Below are 22,788 nucleotides of genomic sequence, written 5' to 3'. Positions count from 1 at the left end.
TGTGTTCATTCTGTAAGTTGATATTAGCCTTCTTTTATGACCTCACATCTCTAGAATAGAAAAATTAGTGTTTCAGAGTTGTTGAGGCAAACATTTCAAAAATGTATTTCCATCGTACATATATGTGCATAGACAAAACTATGTCAGCAGCTGTGTTTCTCCGGGCTCAAAGTTTCCAAATGGGGAGAAGAGGCACTGGAGAAAGGGCTAAGTGGTTAAGAGTGCTTCCTGCTCTACCAGAAGATCCAATTCAGTTCTCGGTGCCCTGTAACTCCAGCTGCAGGGACTCGTGTTCTCTTTTGGTCTCTGAAGTTACCTGCACACATTTTACACTTACACACACACACACACACACACACACACACACACACACACACATACACCCTCAGAAATTAAAAAAAAAAAAATTTAAAAGAAAACTCTTTGTTGGGGCTGGAAAGATGGCTCAGCAGTTAAGAGAACTGACTCCACTTTCAGAGGTCCTGAGTTTGATTCCCAGCACCCACAGTGACTCATAACCATCTGTAACTCTAGTTGTAAGGGGTCTGGCCCTCTAGCTTCCATGGGCACCAGGCATGCATGTGGTGCACAAAAATAAATGCAGACCAAACACCTGTTCACATAAAATTAATTATTTTTTTTTTTTAGAAATTGAGAGATCTGAGTGTTCTGTGCACAGCTGTAATCCCAGTATTGGGGAGGAAGATAGTCAACGATGCTGAGAGGTTAAATAAGATAAACACTAAGAGTTTGGAGGATTTGGCAACTCCACATACCCTCCTCATCTTAGTAATAGTAGACTGTAGACAAAACTTAATTTTAAGAGTCTTCAAGGAGCCAAACCTGGTGGCACACACCTTTAATCCCAGCACTCAGGGGGCAGAGGCAGGCAGATCTCTGTGAGTTCAAGGCAGCCTGGTCTACAGAGCGAGTCCAGAACAGACAGTACATAATGAGACCCTCATCTCAAAAGAAAAAAGAAAGACTATTTAAAGAAAATGAAGAACAGAATAGAAAGTATTAAAAATTCTTATGAGCTATATTGATATGAAGAGTGAATTAAGTCAAGGGACAGGGTCTTTGGTTTTGTTTTTAAAGTAATGCATTACAACCATATAAGTTTGTTATCACATTCAAACAAGAGTATGTGTTTAGCATCCTGCAGGCAGCTGATGAAAGTGAGGTAGCAGGGAAACAAAAGTTGAAGGAAAAGGCTTGTGGTGGTAAAAAGGTTGGAATTTCAGAGCTGGAGTGGAGGGTTGCTCTGATAGGAACAAGAAAGGTTCATCTAGGCTGGGGAGTGGCTTAGTGATTTAGAACACTTGATGCTCTTGCAGAGGATCAGAGTTTGATTCTCAACCCCCACGTAGCAGTTCACAACTGTAATTCCAATTCCAGGGGATCTGATGGAACCAGGCATGTGCGTGGTGCATATACACCTATGCGGGCAAAATAGCAAAACACATAAAACAATTAAGAAAGAAAGAAAAAAGGTTCATCTGTAGTGATAGGAGCGAATGTACTCTGTGGAGGTGAAAGAGGGAAGGAATCTCATTGCTCTGGCTTTTCAGTGAAGTAGGAAGCAAAGTCCTCAGCAAAGAGAATAGAAGTGGTGTTAGATGCTTGAGGGAGAAGCATGCTGTTGTAAGGATATAGGAAACATTTAGTCTGTCCTGCTATACTCTCACAATTGTGAGACTAGTCTGTGACCCTGGATACATGGGGCTTTCCCCATTAACAACCACTTGTGCAAACGGTTCTCTAGCAGGTGCTACTTAAATGTCTTCCTTGTCAATTCAGTTCTGTCACCGACTACAGACTGCAGACTTGGTCCCATAGTGCTCCCCCTTCTGAAAAGGTTGTGGCTCACGGTGCTGCTTCTCATTCACCCTCCTCGGGTTTGGTTAGTGTGCTAGAGCAGCTTGTAGAGTTCAGGGAAATACTTACATTTTCTGATTTGTAATAAAGGGTAGAAAGGATGCAGATCCATAGTCAATGGAAGGCTATGTGCAGGGCAAATTAGAGACGGGATGTGGAGCTTTCACGCTTTCTCCACATGCACACCACCCTGTGTATGGTCATTAATGTGAAACTCCTCTTTCTCAGGCCCGTACTTAGGTTTTAATAGAAGTTTCATTGTGTGAGCATAACTGAGTATGATTATTGGCCACATGTCATCACCCTGCCTTCAGTCCCCTTCACTGAAAATCCTACCTTCTCACAGGCCATGGTCATAGGTCCCAGTCGTTCTGGAGACCAGACCCCTTCCTGAAACTCTCTAGGGGTTCCTAACTACTGGTTATCCCATAAGCATATGATAAAGATTCTCATAACACCAGAGACTCCAAGAAGTTTAAGAGCTCACTGCTAGGAAATTGGTCAAAGACCGCACACATATCCCATTATCACAACTTAGTATTGTCTGGGAGAGTGGTGAATAAAGGCATCAAGATGTGACCCTTGAGTTTCACTGAGTGGAATAGGCTGTTGCTTCAGAGTTTTCCTAGTAATACTTAACAGCCAGCTAAACCGCTTATGAATGTACTGTAATTTATTTAGGCAGCTCTCTTCATAACTCTCACTTCTAAACTTTTAAATCCATAATTCTAGGTTACAGTCTTATAAATAGTATTGCTGATTAAAAGTATTTTGTTTTTCCAGAGGCAGAGGCAGGTGGCTCTCTGTGAATTTGAGACCACCCTTGTCTACAAAGAATTGCAGACCAGCCAGGGCTACATAGTGCCTGTCTCCAAAAAAGAGCTAACGTAGAAACTGCCAAATTGCCCTGTAGAAGAGCACTAGTGTATCTGCCTGTTAGCAGTGGTATCAGTTTTCCTCTGCCCTAGTTAACTTAAGCATATACTATTAAATAATGTGTGTGTGTGTGTGTGTTTGCTGAAGCAGTTTTATGCTGATTTTTTGCTTTATTTGGCAACTCACAAGTTTATGTATCTCCATAATAGCCATTTTATGCTTTTGTTATTGTTTTTATTTTTAATTTTATTTATTTAGTTTTTTGAGACAGGGTTTCTCTTGTGTAGTTTTGGAGCCTGTCCTGGATCTCACTCTGTAGACCAGGCTGGCCTCTTAACTCACAGAGATCTGCCTGCCTCTGCCTCCCGAGTGCTGGGATTAAAGGCGTGCGCCGCTGTTGGCTTGTTTTGTTTTTTAAATAGAAGAAAACTGGTAGTGGCTGGATAATGACAAGGGTGCTGCCCACCTCTGTTCTTTTGGAGTCATCTGCCATGTAATCTGTTAATTGTCATACATGTCCTGATTTTTTTTTTTTTTTTGGTTTTGTTGTTGTTGTTTTTTGAGACAGGGTTTCTCTATATCACGGCTCTGGCTGTCCTTGAACTCACTTTGTAGACCAGGCTGGCCTTAAACTCACAGAGTTCTGCCTGCCACGTGTCCTGACTTTAAAAAAATATTTATAGCTGGTCAGTGGTAGTGCATGCCTTTAATCCCAACACACAAGAGGCAGAGGCAGGGGAATCTCTGAGTTTGAGGCCAGCCTGATCTACAGAGTAAGTTGTTGTTTAAGGACAGCCAAGGCTACTCAAAGAAACCCTGCCCCAAATAACCAAAACAAAAAAAATTTAATTATTAAATTGTGTGTGTCCATATTTCTGTGTGTGGGTGTGCACACATGAGTTGAGCTGTCTGTGGAGTTCAGAAGAGGGTCGTATCCTCTGGAGCCGCAGTTACATGTGGTTGTGATCTGCCTCACATGGGTGCTGGGCACCGAATTCAGACAAGAGTCCTGGAAGAGCAGTGCGTGCTGCTAGCCACTGCTCCATCTCCTGTCCTGTGCCCGTTTGTTTTATTTGCCTTCTCCTTTTGTTTATGGAGCAATTTAATGTATAGAGATGCTTGTCTTGTTCAGTGTTTTGATCTGTTTTCCATCTGCATACCTCAAAAGATTTTTCCTGCTCTAAGACGTTACCTACATTTTCTTCTCATTCTTTTTATTTATGTATTTATTAGTTATTTATTTGGGGGGTAGTGCATATACCGTGGTGGAGGTTGGCCGACAACCTGTGGAATTGGTTCTCTTCTTCCACCACATGGGTTCTGGGTATTGAACTTGGGTCATCGGGTTTGGCAGCAAGTGCTACTGAGCCATCTTGCCAGCTCTTTTAGTTCTATTGGAAGCCTCATGTGTATGCCCTAACTATTATTTCCCAATTTGTATTAAAGTGGGTATAGCTTAAATTTAGTAGAAATTCAATTGCTATTTTTTTCACAGCAAAAATTTGTGGAGAAGATGGACAGGTGGATCCCAACTGTTTCGTTCTGGCACAGGCTGTAGTCTTTAGTGCAATGGAGCAAGAGTAAGTTCATATTCTCACATCAGCATTCCTGGGAATTCTGGCTCCTGGTTAGAAAATGGACTTCACTCCATTGAAAACAGTGTACTTTTGGAGATAAAGTCATTTGGGGTGATTGAGGCTGCAGTATATGAATGACTGAGAACTTGTTAGTTTAGTAATGCATGTCTTCAGATGGACATCTGTTCAGTTTATGCTCTATTACTAATAATAAGCTCCCTCCAGACTTTTTAAAGTTATTGCTGTATGCCTTTAAAAATCTATATATTCATTCTTTTACTGAGTATTTATTATGTGCTTTGTACAGAGCCGCAAGTAGATACCGTGCCTGCCTTGAGGGAAGTTATAGCTCAATAAAAGAAACAGTCCGTGTTCTCTTTGGTTACCATAATATGAGGTAGCATGTGTTAACTCTCAGGAGAAAGCCACAAACCCATTGAGAGATGAGGAGATGGCTTACAGCTGAAAGGAATCAGGAGCACCACCTTGGGAAATAAGGTAGCCTTGACCCAGGCTTTTAAGATTTTACAGGAATAAAGCCAGGCAGTGGTGGCGCATGCCTTTAATTCCAGCACTCTGGAGGCAGAGGCAGGCAGATCTCTATGAGTTCAAGGCCAGCCTGGGCTACAGAGCAAGTTCAGGACACCCAAGGCTACACAGAGAAACCCTGCCTTGAAAAAGAAAAAGATTTAATAGGAATAGTTTTGGAAAGAGTGTTTGTTTGTTTGGTTTGGTATTTTTTTTTTTCAGTTACACTCTTCCTTGGTCTTTCCCTCAAATATCCTCTTTTTGTCCACGTGCAGGCACTTTAGTGAGTTTCTGCGAAGTCACCATTTCTGTAAATACCAGATTGAAGTGCTCACCAGTGGGACTGTTTACCTGGCTGACATCCTCTTCTGTGAGTCAGCCCTCTTTTATTTCTCTGAGGTAAATTCTGCATTTTCGTTTATATTCTGCTAGAGCATTCCAGCCCCATGCTGGGGCTCTGTTGAAACAAAATGACATAGAAGAGATAAGTCATTTCCAAAGTGATCGTTTTAGGGTGTATTTTATGGCAAGAATACTTTAATGGCATATTCATCAGATTAAAGAGAAAACTCAGTGTAAAATAACCCTAATTTTAAAAGAGCACTTTAGTTATGCTATCAGAGAATAGATTATAAAAAATATTTTGAACTCTTTTAAGGCCATAGAATTGGAGGCTAGGAACATAGCTCAGTTGGCAGTGTGCTTGCCTAGCGTGCAGGAAGCTCTGGGTTTAGTCCCTAGCACCACGTGGAGCTCGGCATGGTGGTGCACACCTGTAACTCCAGCCCTCTAATTGGAAGCAGGAGGATAGAAATGTAAGGTTATCCATCCTTCGCTCCATAATGACTTCAAGGACACCCTGGGCTCCTTGAGCCCCTGCCTCAAAAATAAATAAATAGGAGCTGGAGAGATGCTCAGGAGAGAAAGTGCTTGCTGCATAAGCACGAGGCCCCGAGTTCAGATCCCGAGAGCCCATGAGAGAAGCTGGGCGTGGTTGCACAGCTGTGTGCTCAGCACTGGGATGACTTGCTGGTCTACTGGGTTGGTGAGCTTTGGGCTAAGTAAGAGACCTTGTCTCAGAATAAGGGAGAGTGCAGTAAAGGAACACGTCTGATGTTAGTCTCTCTCCTTCATATGCTCACACGTGAACACAGGTACCCACACATAAACATGCATACACACACTAAATAAAAATGAAGTAATGCCATAGAATTGTCTGGTTCATTCCATTGCGGTAAATACAGACCAGATTTCAGAAGAAGGAAAGAAAAGTAAAGTTTTCCCATGTTCATCATTTTTATTTTTGCTACTTGATAGAATTTTTCAGTATAATATTTGAAGCAAACTATAAATCTGTTAATCTCTTTGAGCTATATATGGTATTTTTCAATATTTATTCATCTTATCAAAGTCTTAAAAAGTTATTAGCATATAATCATGTATAATAATGAGCTTTATTATGACATTATAGATGTGCATAATGTATTTTGATTATATTCACACAAATACCTTGTTATCTGCCCCTCCCTCCTCCTGATTTCCTTCCTTTCCCGACTGCCCCTCTCTTCTGTTGGCTTCATGTTTTTGATTTTGTGGGTTTTGGGGGGTGAGTGTGTTTGTGTATGTATGTGTGTCCAAGTGAGTTTCATTAGGGTTGTTTACAGAAACATGGACACCTTACATTGACTTTACCACTGAAGAAAATGTCTCTCCTTCCCCCATCTATCATTAGCTTCATGCAAATCTTTGGGGAGCTATGTAGCCCCGTGATCCTTTCCCCCTTCCACAACAAGGTTGTTGATGGGCCCAGTCTGCAGAGGTCTTTGCAGGTAATCACAGCTGCTGTGAGTTAATAGGGGAACAGCTACATTGTGCCTGGAATTCAATGTTCCATATCACTTGTTCTTTTCCTCCAGCTCTTACATTCTTTCTGACTCTTCTTCTATGACTTTCCCTGAGCCTTGGAGGGAATGATACAGATGACCCGTTTATAGTTGCATATACAACAGTCATTCATGGGGTCTCTAATCACCACTGTTCACTGCAAAAAGCAGCTTTTCAACCTGACATGGTGCCACATGCCTTTAATCCCAGCACTGGGAAACAGAGGCAGGTGGAGCTCTATCCTACATAGTGAGTTTCAGGCTAGCCAGAGCTACATAGTGAGAGACCCTCTCTCAAAAAAAAAAAAAAGTCTCTCATCAAAACTAATAGCACGCCGGGCGGTGGTGGCGCACGCCTTTAACCCCAGCACTCGGGAGGCAGAGCCAGGCGGATCTCTGTGAGTTCAAGGCCAGCCTGGGCTACCAAGTGAGTTCCAGGAAAGGCGCAAAGCTAACCAGAGAAACCCTGTCTTGAAAAACCAAAAAAAAAAACAAAAAACAAAAAACAAAAAAAAAACAAAAAAAACTAATAGCACTATTCTGTGTGTATGAACATGTTATTTAGAAGGCAGCTTGACAGGCACATCATATCCATTTAGCAAAACAACACAGTATCTTCCCCACTAGGACTTACGTATGGCCTCCTCAGCCTTGAACTTTTGACTGGGTTTAAACTGCCAAGTGTGGATTCCTTCAAATATAATCAGAAAACAAATTGGTTCACTCCATAACAGACTTGCCACTTTTGTACCAGTTGGCATATCTTGCCTGGCTGGTCAGGAGGATAAACACAGAGTCTGTAGCCAAGTAAGATTATAACAATTCTCCCCTAGTACACTGCATGGTGCCTTCCAACTAATAAGGGCTATTCAGCAGGGAAGAAGCTTCCATTCCATTTTCAGCTTGATTTCTCTTTATCATGTGACCAAAGTGATTTCTTCAGCAAATGGGGTCTTCCCATCTAGTTCTGGTGGGCAAAGAGCCGCAGTGGCAATTGCCTGTATTGTTCTGAGGGCCTTGGGGGCCTCCATGCTCAATAGAATGTAGGAAGTAGCACTCTCTGGCACTTAAGTTTGGTTTAATAACCTGTGGCTTTTAGAGCAATATTATCCACCTAAAGCAGGTAAGGCATACAGCTTTATATAACTGATTTTTAGGCTTTAGCAAATGAAATTTTTTGTTGCAAGACAAATGACTATTATAAAGATTCCTGTGGTAGGTTCGGGTTTAACCTCCAGGAGGCCATAGATTCACAGTTCCAGGCATCACTTGGCAAAACAACTCCCAGTTTCATAAAGCAGCAACCTATATGCTTGAATTGTGCCTTTTTGCAAGACTGCAGTAAACACACAGTTGACTTCCTTTTTATTTTTTCCCTTTTTGATCATGCTTGAGATCAGTATTTGCTCAGATTGTCTTCCTGAAGTGACCATGTGTCCTCATGGAATGGTAGCCGTGATTAGGTGTAAGAAAATTAGTTCAATTAATTCATTGTCATTACTGGTAAGGAAGTATTGAGTCCAAATTAGTCTGGGTTGTTTGTTTGTTTGTTTGTTTGTTTGTTTGTTTAAACTCCAATGAACTGAAGTTTGCATCTCCTTGTATGTGGTGTGGGGTTTTGTTGATGTTAATTTTACTTCCCTGTCCCCTGAAAGAATATTTAAAATTTGTCTACTTAAAGTTTCTGTATGTTGCTGAAGGGTGTGGAGTGAAGGGGATCTCTTTTACTTTATTACTAACAACAAAATTACAGGTGGTGAGGGAACTGCTTCTTGTCTTACTCCTTTGTGTTTTTCTTCCTAGTACATGGAAAAAGAAGATGCAGTGAATATCTTACAATTCTGGTTAGCAGCGGATAATTTCCAGTCTCAGCTTGCTGCCAAAAAGGGCCAGTATGATGGACAGGAGGCACAGAACGATGCCATGATTTTATATGACAAGTGAGTTTGTTTGGTCAGTGTGTTCAGCAGGGGTTTTGAGCATTCGCTGTAAACTGTGGTAATGTTGACGTAGGTCCATCTCCTGTCAGAGGAGTCTGCTGGACATTGCATAAAAACTGATTGGATGTGTCGAATGCAGAGCTCTTCAGTCAGAACAAAAATCCCTGCTGAGGAAATCGAGGATTTCTATAGAGCAAGCAGGGTCAGAGTGGGGTACTCAGGGGGGTTTTACAGATGGAAACTGGGTGGCTCTGGGTTTGATTAAGAAGTCTTACTTTGGGGCTGGACAGCTCAGCCACTAAGAGCACCACTTCTCTTCAAGAGGATTGGGTTCCGTGCCCAGCACACACAGGGCAACTCACAAGCACCTATTACTGCAGTTACAGGGGACGCAGTGCCATCTTTCTGGCCTCTTCAGGCACCAGGCTTGTACATGCTGCACAGACATACATGCAGGCAAGATACTCATATACATAAAATACTATTAATAATAAAATCTGTATAGAACATCATCTTAAGGAAAAAGAGAAACTCTGCTTCAAAGAAAGTAGATAAGTTATCAGTGAAGACTCTCAGCATCACCCTGTGGCCCCCACACACACACATGCACACACATGCAAGCTCACTTTCACATGAACATGTGACCATGCGTACATATGTATGTGAAAAGAGAAAAAGATAAATTGAATTTTGCTAGGCAGCAAAAGCTTGAAAGCAAATTTCACACAAAAGCCTTGACACAATTATAAGAAGTGGAGAAGTGTAGCACTTAGAAGAAACTGAGATAGAGATAGAGTGTATAGAGCCCCGTGGACTAGCACCTGGGTTCCATCATCTCCAGCATCAGAAAAAGGAAAGCATTTGGATAATAAAAATGATACTTCTAGAACATAATAGGAAGTACACTAAACTAATTGGAGCAGATTAGAAAGGGTGTAGATGTATCATACGTTCTATCTACATTAATAATAAATACTAGTTTTTTTTTTCAGTAGTTTGTGGGTGTGTCTTTAGTGGTGGGAATTGAACCCATGGCCTTGTACATGCTAAGCATGCCCTCTACTTCTGGACTACATCAGCCAATTTCTCACTAGTTTTCACCAAAGACAAGAAGTTGGGGGGGCGGGGGCAGAAACATACTGTAAATAAACTAAAACCATCTGCTTGGGCAAGTGAGAAAACTGGCCAGCCCCATTACCATGTGGCCTTTACGTTTATCTTTTCTCTCTTGTGAGGAAGTTTGTTGTTTGTATCCATAGACAAATGTAAAGAGGTGACTTGGGACTAAAGAACCTCACAGGCCTGGGGGCTGGAGCAACGACTCAGCAACTAAGAGCACTGGCTGCTCTTCGGAGGACTCAGTTTCTATTCCCAGCACCCCTCAGGCAGCTCATAACTGTATGTAACTCCATCTCTAGGGGATTTGACACCCTATTCTGGCTCCATGGGTACCTGTACACATTTTGAACATTCACACATAAAAAGAATTAAATACAAAAGCAAGAATTCTGTGATGTTAGAGTGAAAGGGCCAGGCATATCTAGACCAGTGGGTGCTAAACATGGGACTACAGGTTTATGTCAAGCTGTCTGAATAATATTCATCTAGGAGGGGCTGGCAAGATGTCTCAATGGTTAAGAGCACTGGCTGCACTTCCAGAGGACTGGAGTTCAATTCCCAGCACCCATGTTTCAGTTCACAACCATCTATAACTCCAGTTCCCTGGAATCCAAGGGCACCAGGCACCTATGTGGTGCACAGACACACTTGTAGACAAAACACTCAAACACATAAAATGAAGTCAATCTTTTAAAAAAAGAAATTCATCTAGGAACTTGTTAAAAATTCACTTCCAGGGGCTGGAGAGATTGCTCAGAGGTTGAGAGTACTCACGGCTCTTCAGAGGACCCAGATTCAGTTCCCAGCACCCACACAGTGTTTCACAACTGTCTGTGACTCCAGTTCCAGGGGATCTGACACCCTCATACAGACATACATACAGGCAAAACTCTAATGCACATTAAATAAATCTTTTTTTAAAAATTCACTTTCAGTCCTGCGTATTAGATTCTCATTCAGCAGGTTTGAGGGGGAACCTCAGAAATGCTCACTCCTTTGAAAACATTTGATAATTCTGATGGACAATCAGGTTGGGCATCTGGTCTGATTTTTCTGTTTTGAAGGTAAGGAACTAAGTCCCATGAAGGAAATTGTTTCTCAAAATTGTAGAGCAGGGTAGTGGCAGAACTTTAACGGAGATCTAATTCTTCCTGTTCAGCCCAGTACTCCCTGCTGTGGTGGGCCAGTGGAAGGTATTGGGGAAGGACAGTGATGGCTGTTGAATGGGAAGAATGGACATTTGAAGTTAGGTCCGGGGTGCCTAGAAGTCGAACTCATGGAAGAGTACTTGTCATTGCTTACAGCACAGGAGAAGTTATGTGGCTATGGAAATGCTGATGAAAAGAGAATAGTTTGTGACCGCTGGAGCAGAGCCGTGGTCAGGGCCCCACTCGGTCCTGGCTGGAGCTCAGCAACTGCCCAGAGCAGATGGAGTGTTTCCACTGAGTCCCATTTTCGCTTTGGGAGTCATTCTCTGAAGCGGGACGTCCTATGGGTGCTGCTATTCTGTTAGTTGGCTGTCAGGTTGGACTTCGTAGTTTCTTGCTTGCTCTTTCCTCTATTTCCTATATGCGTCATCCCCCCTTCTGTGTTTCTGTCATAGATGGACAGACGCTACTAGAGTATTTGAAAGTTTTCTTTACCCCTGCTTGTACTTTTTTTGTGTCCATAGTCCAAGTACCAAATATCAGTTGACTATATCTCGTTATATTCAAACACTTTTGGGTTCTCATTAACTACTGTTTCCTTTCCTCTCTAAAGTATCAGCAGGTCCTTTGAGTTAACTCCAGTTAATCCATCTGCTTCATCTTATTACTGTTCATTTTGGATTCCCACGATTATTACTATGCTTTGTAGGTATGGTGATATGCTCTCACTTTATCTTGTGCACAAATCTTTTTTCAAGGAAAATGATAGAGTCTTAGGAAAATTTCTTAAAAACTCCTTTTTAAGTCCTAAACAGAAAACAAGTGCCCATGAAGTGTGTGCAGCTGGTTGATTTCTTTGCCTCTGCATAACCTGACTCAAACTCAAATAGCAGAGCTGTCTGGCCAGGAACTAAAGGTGTTTGGAAGACATGTGGGAAGGAGCAGATTTCCTGTAGGAAGTGAGAATAATAAAAGGCTACACAGTGGTACTTTTCTTACCTGGTTCTATAGTTGAAAGTCTGGAACAGAGTCAGGTAGCCTCAGATAAAAATGTCTAAGTGTGGACAGCTGCTTCAGCTTGTGTATCATTTGGTTTTACTTGGAATCTCTTTCTGCCATAGGTACTTTTCCCTCCAAGCCACACACCCCCTTGGATTTGATGATGTTGTACGATTAGAAATTGAATCCAATATCTGCAGGGAAGGTGGACCACTTCCTAACTGTTTCACAACTCCATTACGTCAGGCCTGGACAACCATGGAGAAGGTAACTAACATCTTCAGATATTAAACTACAACAAGTTTTACTTGTATAATACAATGTATAACACAGCAGTGGGAAACTGAAGTGGTATAGCATAGTGATTAAGAGCAGAGGCTTTGAATCTTGACTTGATGTGTATTAACCTCATTTTTATAGGCTAAGTGGCCCAGGCAGTTATTGAACTTCTCTATTGATCATTGCATTGAAACACTTAATTTTATGTATTTTGATCACTTTTGAGATATCACTAACAGCTTAATCATAGTGTCCATGTTTGTAAATAACTTATTCTAATGAATTAGAGCAGATTTGCTAGGAGTTGTACTGAGTCCAGGGCAAACTCATAAGTTTATGTCACTGAAATGTTTCGTGCTTATCCAGGTGGAAAGTGATTGATTAAGCACTATTATAAAATGACTGACACACACACACATGCTTATCCAAGTGGAAAGTGATTGATTAAGCACTATTATAAAATGCCATACACACACACACACACACACACACACACACACACACACACACACAAAATAATAAAAAAATAAAAACCCACCAACACTGGACTTAGACTCTAGAGAGATAGCTCAGTCGAACTTGAGTTAGAATCCTAGGTAATTTCTTAAAAAGCCAGGTGTGGAGAGGTGGCATCTGTAATCCTAGCACTGAGGACCTAGAAACAGGAGGATCCAGCCAATTGGTGAGCCCAAGTTCAGTGAGAGACCCTGTTGTAAAAGATAAAGTTGAGAAGTGATTGAGGAAGACACCTAAATTAGTCTCTGGTTTTCATTTGCATGCACATTCACGTATACACACAAAAAGACTCAATTTAAAAGAATTAGTATAAAAGGCAAGTTATAGCAAAGCTAGAGATAATGTAATAACATATCAATAACAACTCAAGATAGTAACTTTTTCATGATTAAAATGAAAAATTTTCTGATTGAAAGGAAAGTCCAAGTCTAGGGGGAATATAAAAAAATAAAAACTTAATGAGAAATAAAATATGGAGAGATAAGATGTAGTTGGGTGTGGTGGCACACAGCCTGCCCTCTCAGATGGGTAAGAAGATTAAATGGTCAAAGCTGGCTTTGTTGGTAAAGTGCTTGCCTTACAAGCACGGGGACTTGAATTTGGTACCTGGAACTCAAATAGAAAAGCTGAGTAAAGTGGCACACATCTGTACTATCCCTGTGCTCAGCAGGCAGAGACAGGAGGTCCCTGTGGCTCACTGGCCAGCCAGTGTAGAGTAATGGTGACCTCCAGACCAGCAAGTACCCTGTCTTAAAGGAGTAAACCAAGTTCCTGAGGATGACACACACATAAACTGACATAGGACAGAAAAGAGAAGGGCTGGCAGGATTTTCAGAGATCGGTTCCCAGAACACATGGTGGAAACAGAACCGACACCTGAAAGTTGTCCTTTTACCTCTACATGTGTGACATAGACCATGGACACCTACTTGCACCTAACACACATGTATGCATATGTGCAACAATAAATAAAATTAAATTGAAGAAAAGAGAAAATTCAAGGCCATCTTGGGCACTGAAGGAAATCCTGTCTCAAAAAGTAAAAATGGACTATGTCTGTAACTCAGTGATAGGGTGCTTGACTGTCATGTGGGAGATCTTGGGTTCTATCCTCAGTACTTTTGGGGGAAGGAGGACAAAATAGTTCTTAATAAATGTTCACTGGTAAGGAATTTGTATTAGGGTTTTTTGGTTTTGTTTTGTCCAGAGGGATGGGGGAGTTGGAGACTCTCTAAGACAGAGTTTGATCATGTGGCCCAGGCTAGCTAGCTGTGAACTCATGATCGTCCTACCTCCACCTTCCAAGTGCTGGTTATAGACATGAGCCACCATGCCCCCACTACCCTGCAGTATATTAACAGTAGCAGGCCCTAGCAGGTAGATGAGGAAAGGATAGGAAGACATGAGTGATGCATGCAGCAAATACTTTTGACTATTTCTGTACTGGTTATTGGTGTTACAGTGGTAAACAGTGGGGCTTTTGACCTTTGAGACTTAGGTCTGTAAGAAAACATTTTAATTACAGACAGACATATCCACAGTTGTGCTTAGTGCTGTGAAGGAAGTCTGTAATGGAAAATGAAAATGATAAACATGAGTACTTATTCAGTATATTCAGCACCATTAATAATTCTTAAATGACCATAAAAGCTGCTCCAATTGGTATTTATTCTACAAGTGCCATTAGTTATTTGGAAACAGATGAAAAACCAGCATTGGGAAGCATGTGTAGGTATAGATAATCTGATGTATTGCTCGTGATATAAATTGATAACATCCCTTTGATAAGATACATTTGCCATATATTTGAAGGTTAGAGTTCACCTTAGCAGTCATATTTCTTGTAAATTTTTTTAGTTTTAGTTTTCATGTCTATGTACAGGTTTGTATATACCCCTGGGTGAAACCGCCTGTGGAGGCCAGAGGTATTCTATCCACTTGGAGCTTGAGTTACTGACATGGGTTCTGGGAACAAAACTTGCTCCTCTTCAAGATCAGTTCAAACGCTTAACCACTGAGCCATCTCTGCAGCCTCCATTCCTTATCATTTATCTCAGAGAAGTCAGTTCAGAATTAAAATCACTGGTGAAGAGTCGGACTGTTTTCTTCCTACTGTGCAATGTCCATGGAAGGTGTGGGTGGGACAAGGACCCTTGTGGTGGCAGTGGAAACTGGGTAGTAGTGTAAGAGGGAGAAGTGCAGGTGCTGCTGTGAGTGACAGACTTGTACGTAAAGCTATTTAAAATTAAGTACTAGATGTGTTTGCTTGTTTTTAAAATGCTGTTCCTCTTTCAGGTCTTTTTGCCTGGTTTTCTGTCCAGCAATCTTTATTACAAATATTTGAATGACCTCATCCATTCAGTTCGAGGAGATGAGTTTCTTGGAGGGAATGTTTCACTGGCTGCTCACGGCTCTGTCTGCCTTCCTGAGGAGTCTCACTCAGGTGGTTCAGATGGCTCCAGTGCTCAGGTATTAGCTAATTTCAATCTATCAGTGGGAAGGAATGCATATAGAGCCTTTCCTTCAAATGTCAGCAGCAGATCCTATTTATATGTTTTAAGTAGTACAAGAAAATAGAATCAACTTACTTATAAATTCTAATCAGACTACCAGTTGTGATTAGGTTTATGCTATATTGTACCATGCTCTTCCATTAAAGCTTTCATCTGCTTGACAACCATGCTTTTCGTTTTAGTAACCAGATGTGCTTGCATTCATGCACAAGAATGTGCCTGCTGTATGTGCAGAGGCCAGAGGTCAGCCTTGGAAGTTATTCCTCAGACATTATTCACCTTGGTTTTGGGGATAGCATCTCTTACTGGCTCAGGACTTGATATTAGGTTTGGCTGGCTGGCCAGCAAAGCCCAGGAATCTGCCAGTCTCCACCTTCCCAGATGCCATGACCTGCATGGCTTTCAGATTGACCTGACTGTGTTTCAGTGACAGTAACATATATAGAAAAGCTAGCTGGGATCGGGTGAGCTGTGCACTCTGATGGACATGCATTAGCAGCCCAGAAATTCAGTGTATTTATTATATACAGCTGAATCTCAGTAGGGGGCCTTAGGAGGGGTGCAGTCATCCAGGAAGAAGCAGCTATGGTTAATATTTTCTGCAACACCTGTCAACATCTGTACTTAGATCAAGGGAAGGCCTTGCCATTCCATGGTTCTGTGGCACTGGGGTCTTTGACATGTTATGCTCATGTCCACCATAGACATTCACTCAAGGTATTCACTCAGGACTGCATCTGTTCCTCACACCCAGGGGCTGGGATTATAAGCATTTCACCATGCCCAGACTCCATGTGGGTCCTAGTGGTGGAAGGTTGTCATGCTTGTATGGCGAGCACTTTACTATCTCCTCAGCCCAGTAAAAAGTATTTTATAACTCTGAAGAGCTCTTTTTACAATTATTTGAGAAATTTTAATAACTGAATTTAGGATACTTTTTATTACTAGTGAACTCAGATTGTTTTAATTTGTTTAAAACCGTGTATGTATGATGTGTGTGTGAGTGCAGGCACACATGTCACAGTTAGTGTGGGAACCAGAGGATAGCCTGCAGCGGTCAGTTCTTCCCCCCCAAACACCCCCCAACCCCGACTTCCACGTAGAGAACTCAAGTCCTCCTCCCTCAGGCTCGCCTTCCTTGTTTATTTGTTCTGTTTTGTTTATTTGTTTTGTTTGCTTTTTGAGCTGTTTATTTTTTAACTGTTAGATAGCATACCTTACCTGATTCTCCCTAAAATCATAGGAAGTGGGATGTTCTCAAGACAGCAAATCAAAAGGAGGCATTAAGACCTTAACTGAGGGCAAGGAGATAAGTTCAGTCAGAAGAAGTACTTGTCATGCAATCTGAGTTCAATTCACAAACCCACATAAAGGTGGAAGGAAGAACATACTCCACCGAGTTCTCCTCTGGCCTCTGTGTGCACACTGTGGCACATGTTGCCCACTCCCACATCATCCAAACATAGGCATGAACAATCATTTTTTAAATTAATGGGTTTTTTAAATTTATGTACCCTGTTGAAATTTCACCTGTATATATTGATCAAAGTCCTACCCATTATCCTCCCATTCCCTACCACCTTGTAAAGTTGTGTCTTTCAGATTTTTATTTATTTTTGAGACCAGGTCTCAAAACTTATCCCAAAAACCAAGTGTGTAGACCAGGCTGTCCTGGGACTCCGATCGACTGCCTCTGCCTCCTGAGCACTGAGATTAAAGGTGTTCTCCACCACACCCAGCTCCATTCTAACCTCCTTTCTCTTCCCTTCCCAGATAATTTAGTAACCAAGTATGTTTGTATTCATGCACAAGAGTGTGCCTGCTGTGCATGCAGAGTCAGCCTTGGATGTTATTCCTCAGACATTATGTGAGTGCCAGGGAGAATGTTCATTGGTTAAGAACACTGGCTGCTCTTGTAGAGAACCAGAGTTGATTGCCAGCACACACATCAGACAGCTTACAACTGGCTGTAAGTCTGGCTCCAGGGGCTCTGATGCCCCCTTCTGGCCTCTGTGGGCATTCTCACATGCATACACATAAATAAATAAATAAATCTTAAAAAAAGTAAAAGTGGTGGGACATGGTGGTGACACATTGCCTTTTATCCCAGCACTCAGGAGACAGAGCAGGTGATCTCTGTGAGTTCCAGCCAGGGCTACATAGTGAGATCTTGCCTTTGTTTTGTTTGTTTTGTTTTGTGTTTTTGAGACAGAGTTTCTCTGTGTAACAGCCCTGGCTATCCTGGAACTCACTTTATAGACCAGGCTGGCCTCAAACTCACAGAAATCCACCTGCTTTTTCCCACCCTCCAAGTGATGGAATTAAAGGCATGTACTTCACTTGGCATGAGAGCCTGTCTTAAACTAACAAATATGGAGAGATGGCTCTGTAGTTAAGAGCACTGGCTGTTCTTCCAGAGGACCCGGGTTCAATTCTCAGCACCTGCATAGTGGCTCACAACAGTCTATAACTCCAGTTCCAGGGGATCTAACACCCTCTTTTGGCCTCTGAGGACACCAGGCAAGACATGTGGTACAGAGACATACATGCAAGCAAATATTCATATGCATTTTAAAAAGTCATTGCCAAATCTAAAGTAATACAAACTTACTGTTTTCTTCTAAGAATTTGGGGTTTTGACCCACTTTAAAGTTGGTTTTATATATGATGTAAGATAAATGGTTAACTTCACTCTTTTATAGAAATTGTTATTATTATTATTATTATTATTATTATTATTATTATTATTAGCTCTCACTATGTAGCTCTGGCTGGCCTAGAACTTGCTGTGTACACCATGCTGGCCTTAAACTTAAACCTGCCTGTGCACCACCACACCCAGTACCCAGCTTCATCCTCTTTCCACTAGATATCCACAAGTTTCAGCAACATTTCTCAAATACAAAATACAAAAATAAAAAATCCTGTTCCTTTGGCACTGTATTGTGTTAATTCCCTTTTTAAGAATCAGTTGACCAAGATGGAAGAATGGTTCAGTGATTAGGAGCACTGGCTGCTCTTCTGAAGAACCAGAGTTCAATTCCTTGCACCCACATGGTATCTCACAGTCATCTGTAACTCTAGTTCCAAGACATCCTAAGCCCTCTTCCCATTTTCTTGGGCACTGCATGCACATGGTGCACCAATATACATACAGGCAAAACATCGATACACATAAAATAAAAAGAAATTAAAAAAAAAAACCGGTTGATGAAGTATGTATGTTTTTCCACACTTTGAGTTCTAGTCTATTGAATGTCTATGCTTATGTCAATCCCGTTGTTGTTGTTGTTGTTGTTGTTTATATGTGGGAATAGGAGACGGTCTTGGACATGCCGTAGCTTGCTTGTGGAGGTCTGGACGGCTTGTGGAAGTTGGTTCTGTCTTTCTCCCATATCAATCTTGAGGCTTGAACTTAGGTTGTCAGGCTTGGCAGCAAGTCCCGTTACCCACTGACCCATCTCACTTGCTCTAGTTCTATTGGTTTAATGCTATAGCGTTGGTAAGTTAGGATGTATGCATCTTCTTTTAGTTTTAGCTTTTGGAGTAGTTTGATTTGGGATTTTTGAGACATGGTCTTCCTGTGTAGCATGTTGTATCCTTAAACTCTTTATCTTACTCCTTGGCCTCCTGAGTGCCACCACACCTAGCCAGTTTGGGTTTTGTTTTATTTTTTATTTTCAAGATTGTTTTGTCTATTCTGAGTCCTTGCATTCCATATGAACTTAGAGATTGGCTTTTAATTTTGGCCAGGACTGCATGAAATCAGTAGATACTTCTGGAGTATTACCATTGTAATAACACATTTTCTAGTCTATGAAGATAGAATGTTCCCATTTATGTCCTTAGTTTCTTTCAGCATTGTTTTATAATATTACATATCCTTGTTCATTTATTCCTAGATTTTTCCTATTTATTTATTTTATTTCATGTGCATTGGTGTTTTGCCTGCACATATATCTGTGTGAGGGTGTCAGATCCCCTGGAACTAGAGTTACAGACAGGTGTGAACTGCCATGTGTGTGCTGGGAATTGAACCTGGGTCCTCTGGAAGAGCAGCCAGTGCTCTTAACTGCTGAGCCATCTCTCCAGCCCTAGAGTTTTCATTTTGAGGCTATTAGAAATATAGCTGGTTTCTTCATTTTCTTTGCGGGTTTTTCATTTAAAATGCATAGAAAAACAGTGAGTTTTGGTATTGATCTCATACTTTTAGCTCTGTTAAGTTCATTTGTTAGCTCTAAGGATTCGTAGCTTTAGGAGTTTCTGTGTTGTCTAGAAACTGTAGTAGTTTGCTTTCTGCCCACTTGGGATGCAGTTAGATTCCTTTTCTTGCCTTAACTGCTCTGCTGCCTGGAGCTTCTGCTGTAGTGTGGAATAGAAGTGAGAAGAACAGGTATAGTTGCCTCTTTCCTGACCCCAGAAAAGCTTTGAGCTTTCTCCCCTTTACTGTGCTGTTCAATCTAGATCTGTAGGGTTTAGCTTTGTTCATTTTCTTTTTAATAGATGTTCTCTATAAGATTAAAGAAATTGATTGCTAAATGTGATTTGTATTTTTTTAATTGCAGGTGAATATGTTAGATATTTTAACACATGATTTTTTTTTTTGTACTAAGATGACTATAAGTTTGGGAGTTTGATTCTGTTGATATAGTGTATTAAGTTTCTCATGGTTTTCAGATGCCTTGTGTTTCTAGAACAAATCCTACTTGCTCTTATGGTTGAATTTCTTTTTATTGAGGATTTTAGATCCATAACTCATGAAATACTGCCTACACTCTAGATAAATGTTGGTCTGGTGATGTCTGGTCTTACAGTTAAGAGTATGTGAGTTGCTTGTCTCACTCATTGCTGGACTGTACCAGACAAAAGTGCCTTCAAGAAGGAACGGCTCTCAGTTCCTGAGTATTTCCGTCAGCTTGATGCAGGTGGGCACTTGCATCCACAGTCAGGAAGAAGAGAGTGAATGCTTAGGCTTACCTTACTTTCTCCTTTTGATTTTTGTCCTGACCCCACTCCCCTGGAATGGTGCCACCCAGATCAGGGTGGATAACCCCTCACAGGGGTGCTAGAAGCTCTTGGTCTGCTTGTTTGTTTTGTTTTCAGGTGATTCTAGATCCTGTTGACAGTACTAACCATCACACTGAGTAACAGTGCCTCATAGATGTTAGTCCCTCGAACATTTCCCAGTGTTCCTTTCTTAGTTAATTATGTATTTGGAGACTTTCTTTCTCAGTATATTGCCTATTCGGTTATTTTATTTAATCTGTCTCTTAGTTACAAGTTAAGCTTGTTCTTCCCAGTTAGCATTTTAAATAATGCTTCAGTGACTGATGTTAACTATTAAGTCATTTTGCATACATATGAGCCTCTCCATAACAGCGTTTTGTTTTGTTTGAGACAGGGTTTCTCTGTATTAACAGCCCTGGCTGTCCTGGAACTCACTCTGTAGACCAGGCTGGCCTTAAAATCACAGAGATCCGCCTGTCTCTGCCTCCTGAGTGCTGAGATTAAAAGGCATGTGCCACCACCACCCAGCCATAATAGCATTTTTAAGATTTGGATTTCTGAGTCAGCTGAATAGCTCTATGTTTCAGAAAAATGCCAGTTCTGACCTGCTTAGCCTTTTGTTTGAATTAGAATGCTGGAGGGACCTGACTGTACTTGGTCACTGTAGGTGGGGCTCTTTACCTTCTTTTTTCACACAGCCTCACTGAAAATTGAAGACATTCATCTATCCTTTAAGAGTTAGGCGTTATATTTATTAGGTAACATATAGATGCCTGGATGGCTGAGTCTTCCATATTAGAACAATAATGTCTGAGGATAGCGCAGCATAGGTCATTAGAAAGATGGGTTTGGTGTGCAGATTCATGCCGTGTGTTTGGTCTTGTGCCTTCCTCCTTTCATTGTAGCTGTAGACTGTGTGTGTGTCTCAGAATCGTTGCCGATACACTCCTCAGTGAAGGAGGTGGGTGATAAGACAAACAGCTCTATCCTAGTCTCACATCTCCCAAACTCAGGACTGGTTTGTTTGTTTGTTTGTTTGTTTGTTTTTTAAAATAATTTACTACTAATTTTATAATTTCTGTTGTAGTCTAGTATGAAAAAAGCCAGTATTAAAATTCTGAAAAATTTTGATGAAGCAATAATTGTGGATGCTGCAAGTCTGGATCCAGAATCTTTATATCAACGGACATACGCAGGGTAAGTTTAACTCATGTAGAATTTAGCATCTTTTGAAAATTAAAAAAAAAAATTTAAATACCCAGCATTTTCATATATCATGTAATATAGTGATTATAAGGAAGCCAAGCATTGTGGCCTACCTTTAATCCCAGCATTCAAGAGTGAATTCGAGGCCAACTTGGTCTCCATAGTGAATTCCAGGCCAGCAAGTCTGAACACCTGAGTTCATTCAGTTCCTGGAACCATGGTGGAAGGAGAGAATCAACTCTCCAAAGTTTCCTCTGACCTCTACATGCATGCTGAGGCACGTGTATAGCTGCATTCACATACATGTTGGTAACATGCATAACAACAAATTATAAAACATTTTAAAGGAAGACTCTAGGGATTTTCTTGAGTTTTCAGTTCTGTCTACTTCTTGGCATGCTATGCTACTTAATCTATTAGTGTCTCATTTAATACTTCAGCTCCCTAAGGGCATAAAGTAATACATGAAAAGCACTGAAAATAATGTCTAATGTCTAGGCAGCACTTGGTACACATCATTCCCATCATCTCTTCATTACGATGTACCTGATGGATGATACCATAGTTACATACTGTGTTTTAGGCTGTCTGCTCTACACAATCCATTGGGTTCACATTTACCTGTTTTGTTTATTTACTTAATTATTTTGAGACATTGTCTCACTATGTAGTCTTGACTGGCTTGGGATTCAGTACATATACCAGGCTGACAGAGATCTGCCTGCCTCAGTTTCCCAAATTCTGGGATTAGAAGTATGTGCCACATGTCTGGCCATTGTAGCTATTTTAAAGTCTGGATCTTAGAAACAACAATACACATAAAGTAAAAAAGATGGTGACATTACTTGTGTGTTACATAGCTATTTCTTAGGAAACTGAGTTTGTATTTGAGAATGAACTTGGTGGTTTTTTGAGCCTAGAATGGAAAGACAATAGGATATTTTACATACTGAAATTTACTAGACACACATAAAGTAACTTCTTTCTTAATTGTGGTTTGATGACTACATAAACCGAGGTAGATCAACCCTACTCTGTGTGTGTGTGTGTGTGTGTGTGTGTGTGTGTGTGTGTGTGTGTGTGTGATTACCCTACCCTAAGTGTGGTGTGATGAACACGTAAACTTGTATAGATTTGATTACTTACCCTGTGCTGTACTCCTTCTTAACAGTTTAACAGCGGCATTTGGATGGCTGAGAAGTCTAGAAAAAACTGAGGAAAACAAAAAGTTTAATCACATTGTCTTTGAAAGTGCACATTGACTGTGTTAGCTTGTAGTAATTTTTTTTTTAAATTGTGTGTGTGTGATTATGTGAAAT

General features: G+C 41.0%; 1 protein-coding gene across 2 annotated transcripts in view; it reads left to right on the top strand.

The window, feature by feature from the left end:
• Positions 1–22,788, top strand: part of Akap10 (A-kinase anchoring protein 10) — a 63,513-nt gene that overhangs the window by 26,733 nt on the left and 13,992 nt on the right. For both annotated transcript variants that reach the window (XM_059270861.1, XM_059270862.1), the window contains 6 exons: positions 4,250–4,334; positions 5,135–5,258; positions 8,546–8,682; positions 12,071–12,215; positions 15,039–15,212; positions 21,351–21,460. In XM_059270861.1, the coding sequence (XP_059126844.1) occupies positions 4,250–4,334; positions 5,135–5,258; positions 8,546–8,682; positions 12,071–12,215; positions 15,039–15,212; positions 21,351–21,460 (775 nt within the window). The remainder of the gene's footprint in view (positions 1–4,249; positions 4,335–5,134; positions 5,259–8,545; positions 8,683–12,070; positions 12,216–15,038; positions 15,213–21,350; positions 21,461–22,788) is intronic.

The sequence above is a fragment of the Peromyscus eremicus genome, chromosome 8a (genome assembly GCF_949786415.1).
Source record: "Peromyscus eremicus chromosome 8a, PerEre_H2_v1, whole genome shotgun sequence".
Lineage (NCBI taxonomy): Eukaryota > Metazoa > Chordata > Mammalia > Rodentia > Cricetidae > Peromyscus > Peromyscus eremicus.
This window is presented reverse-complemented; position numbering and strand designations above follow the sequence as displayed.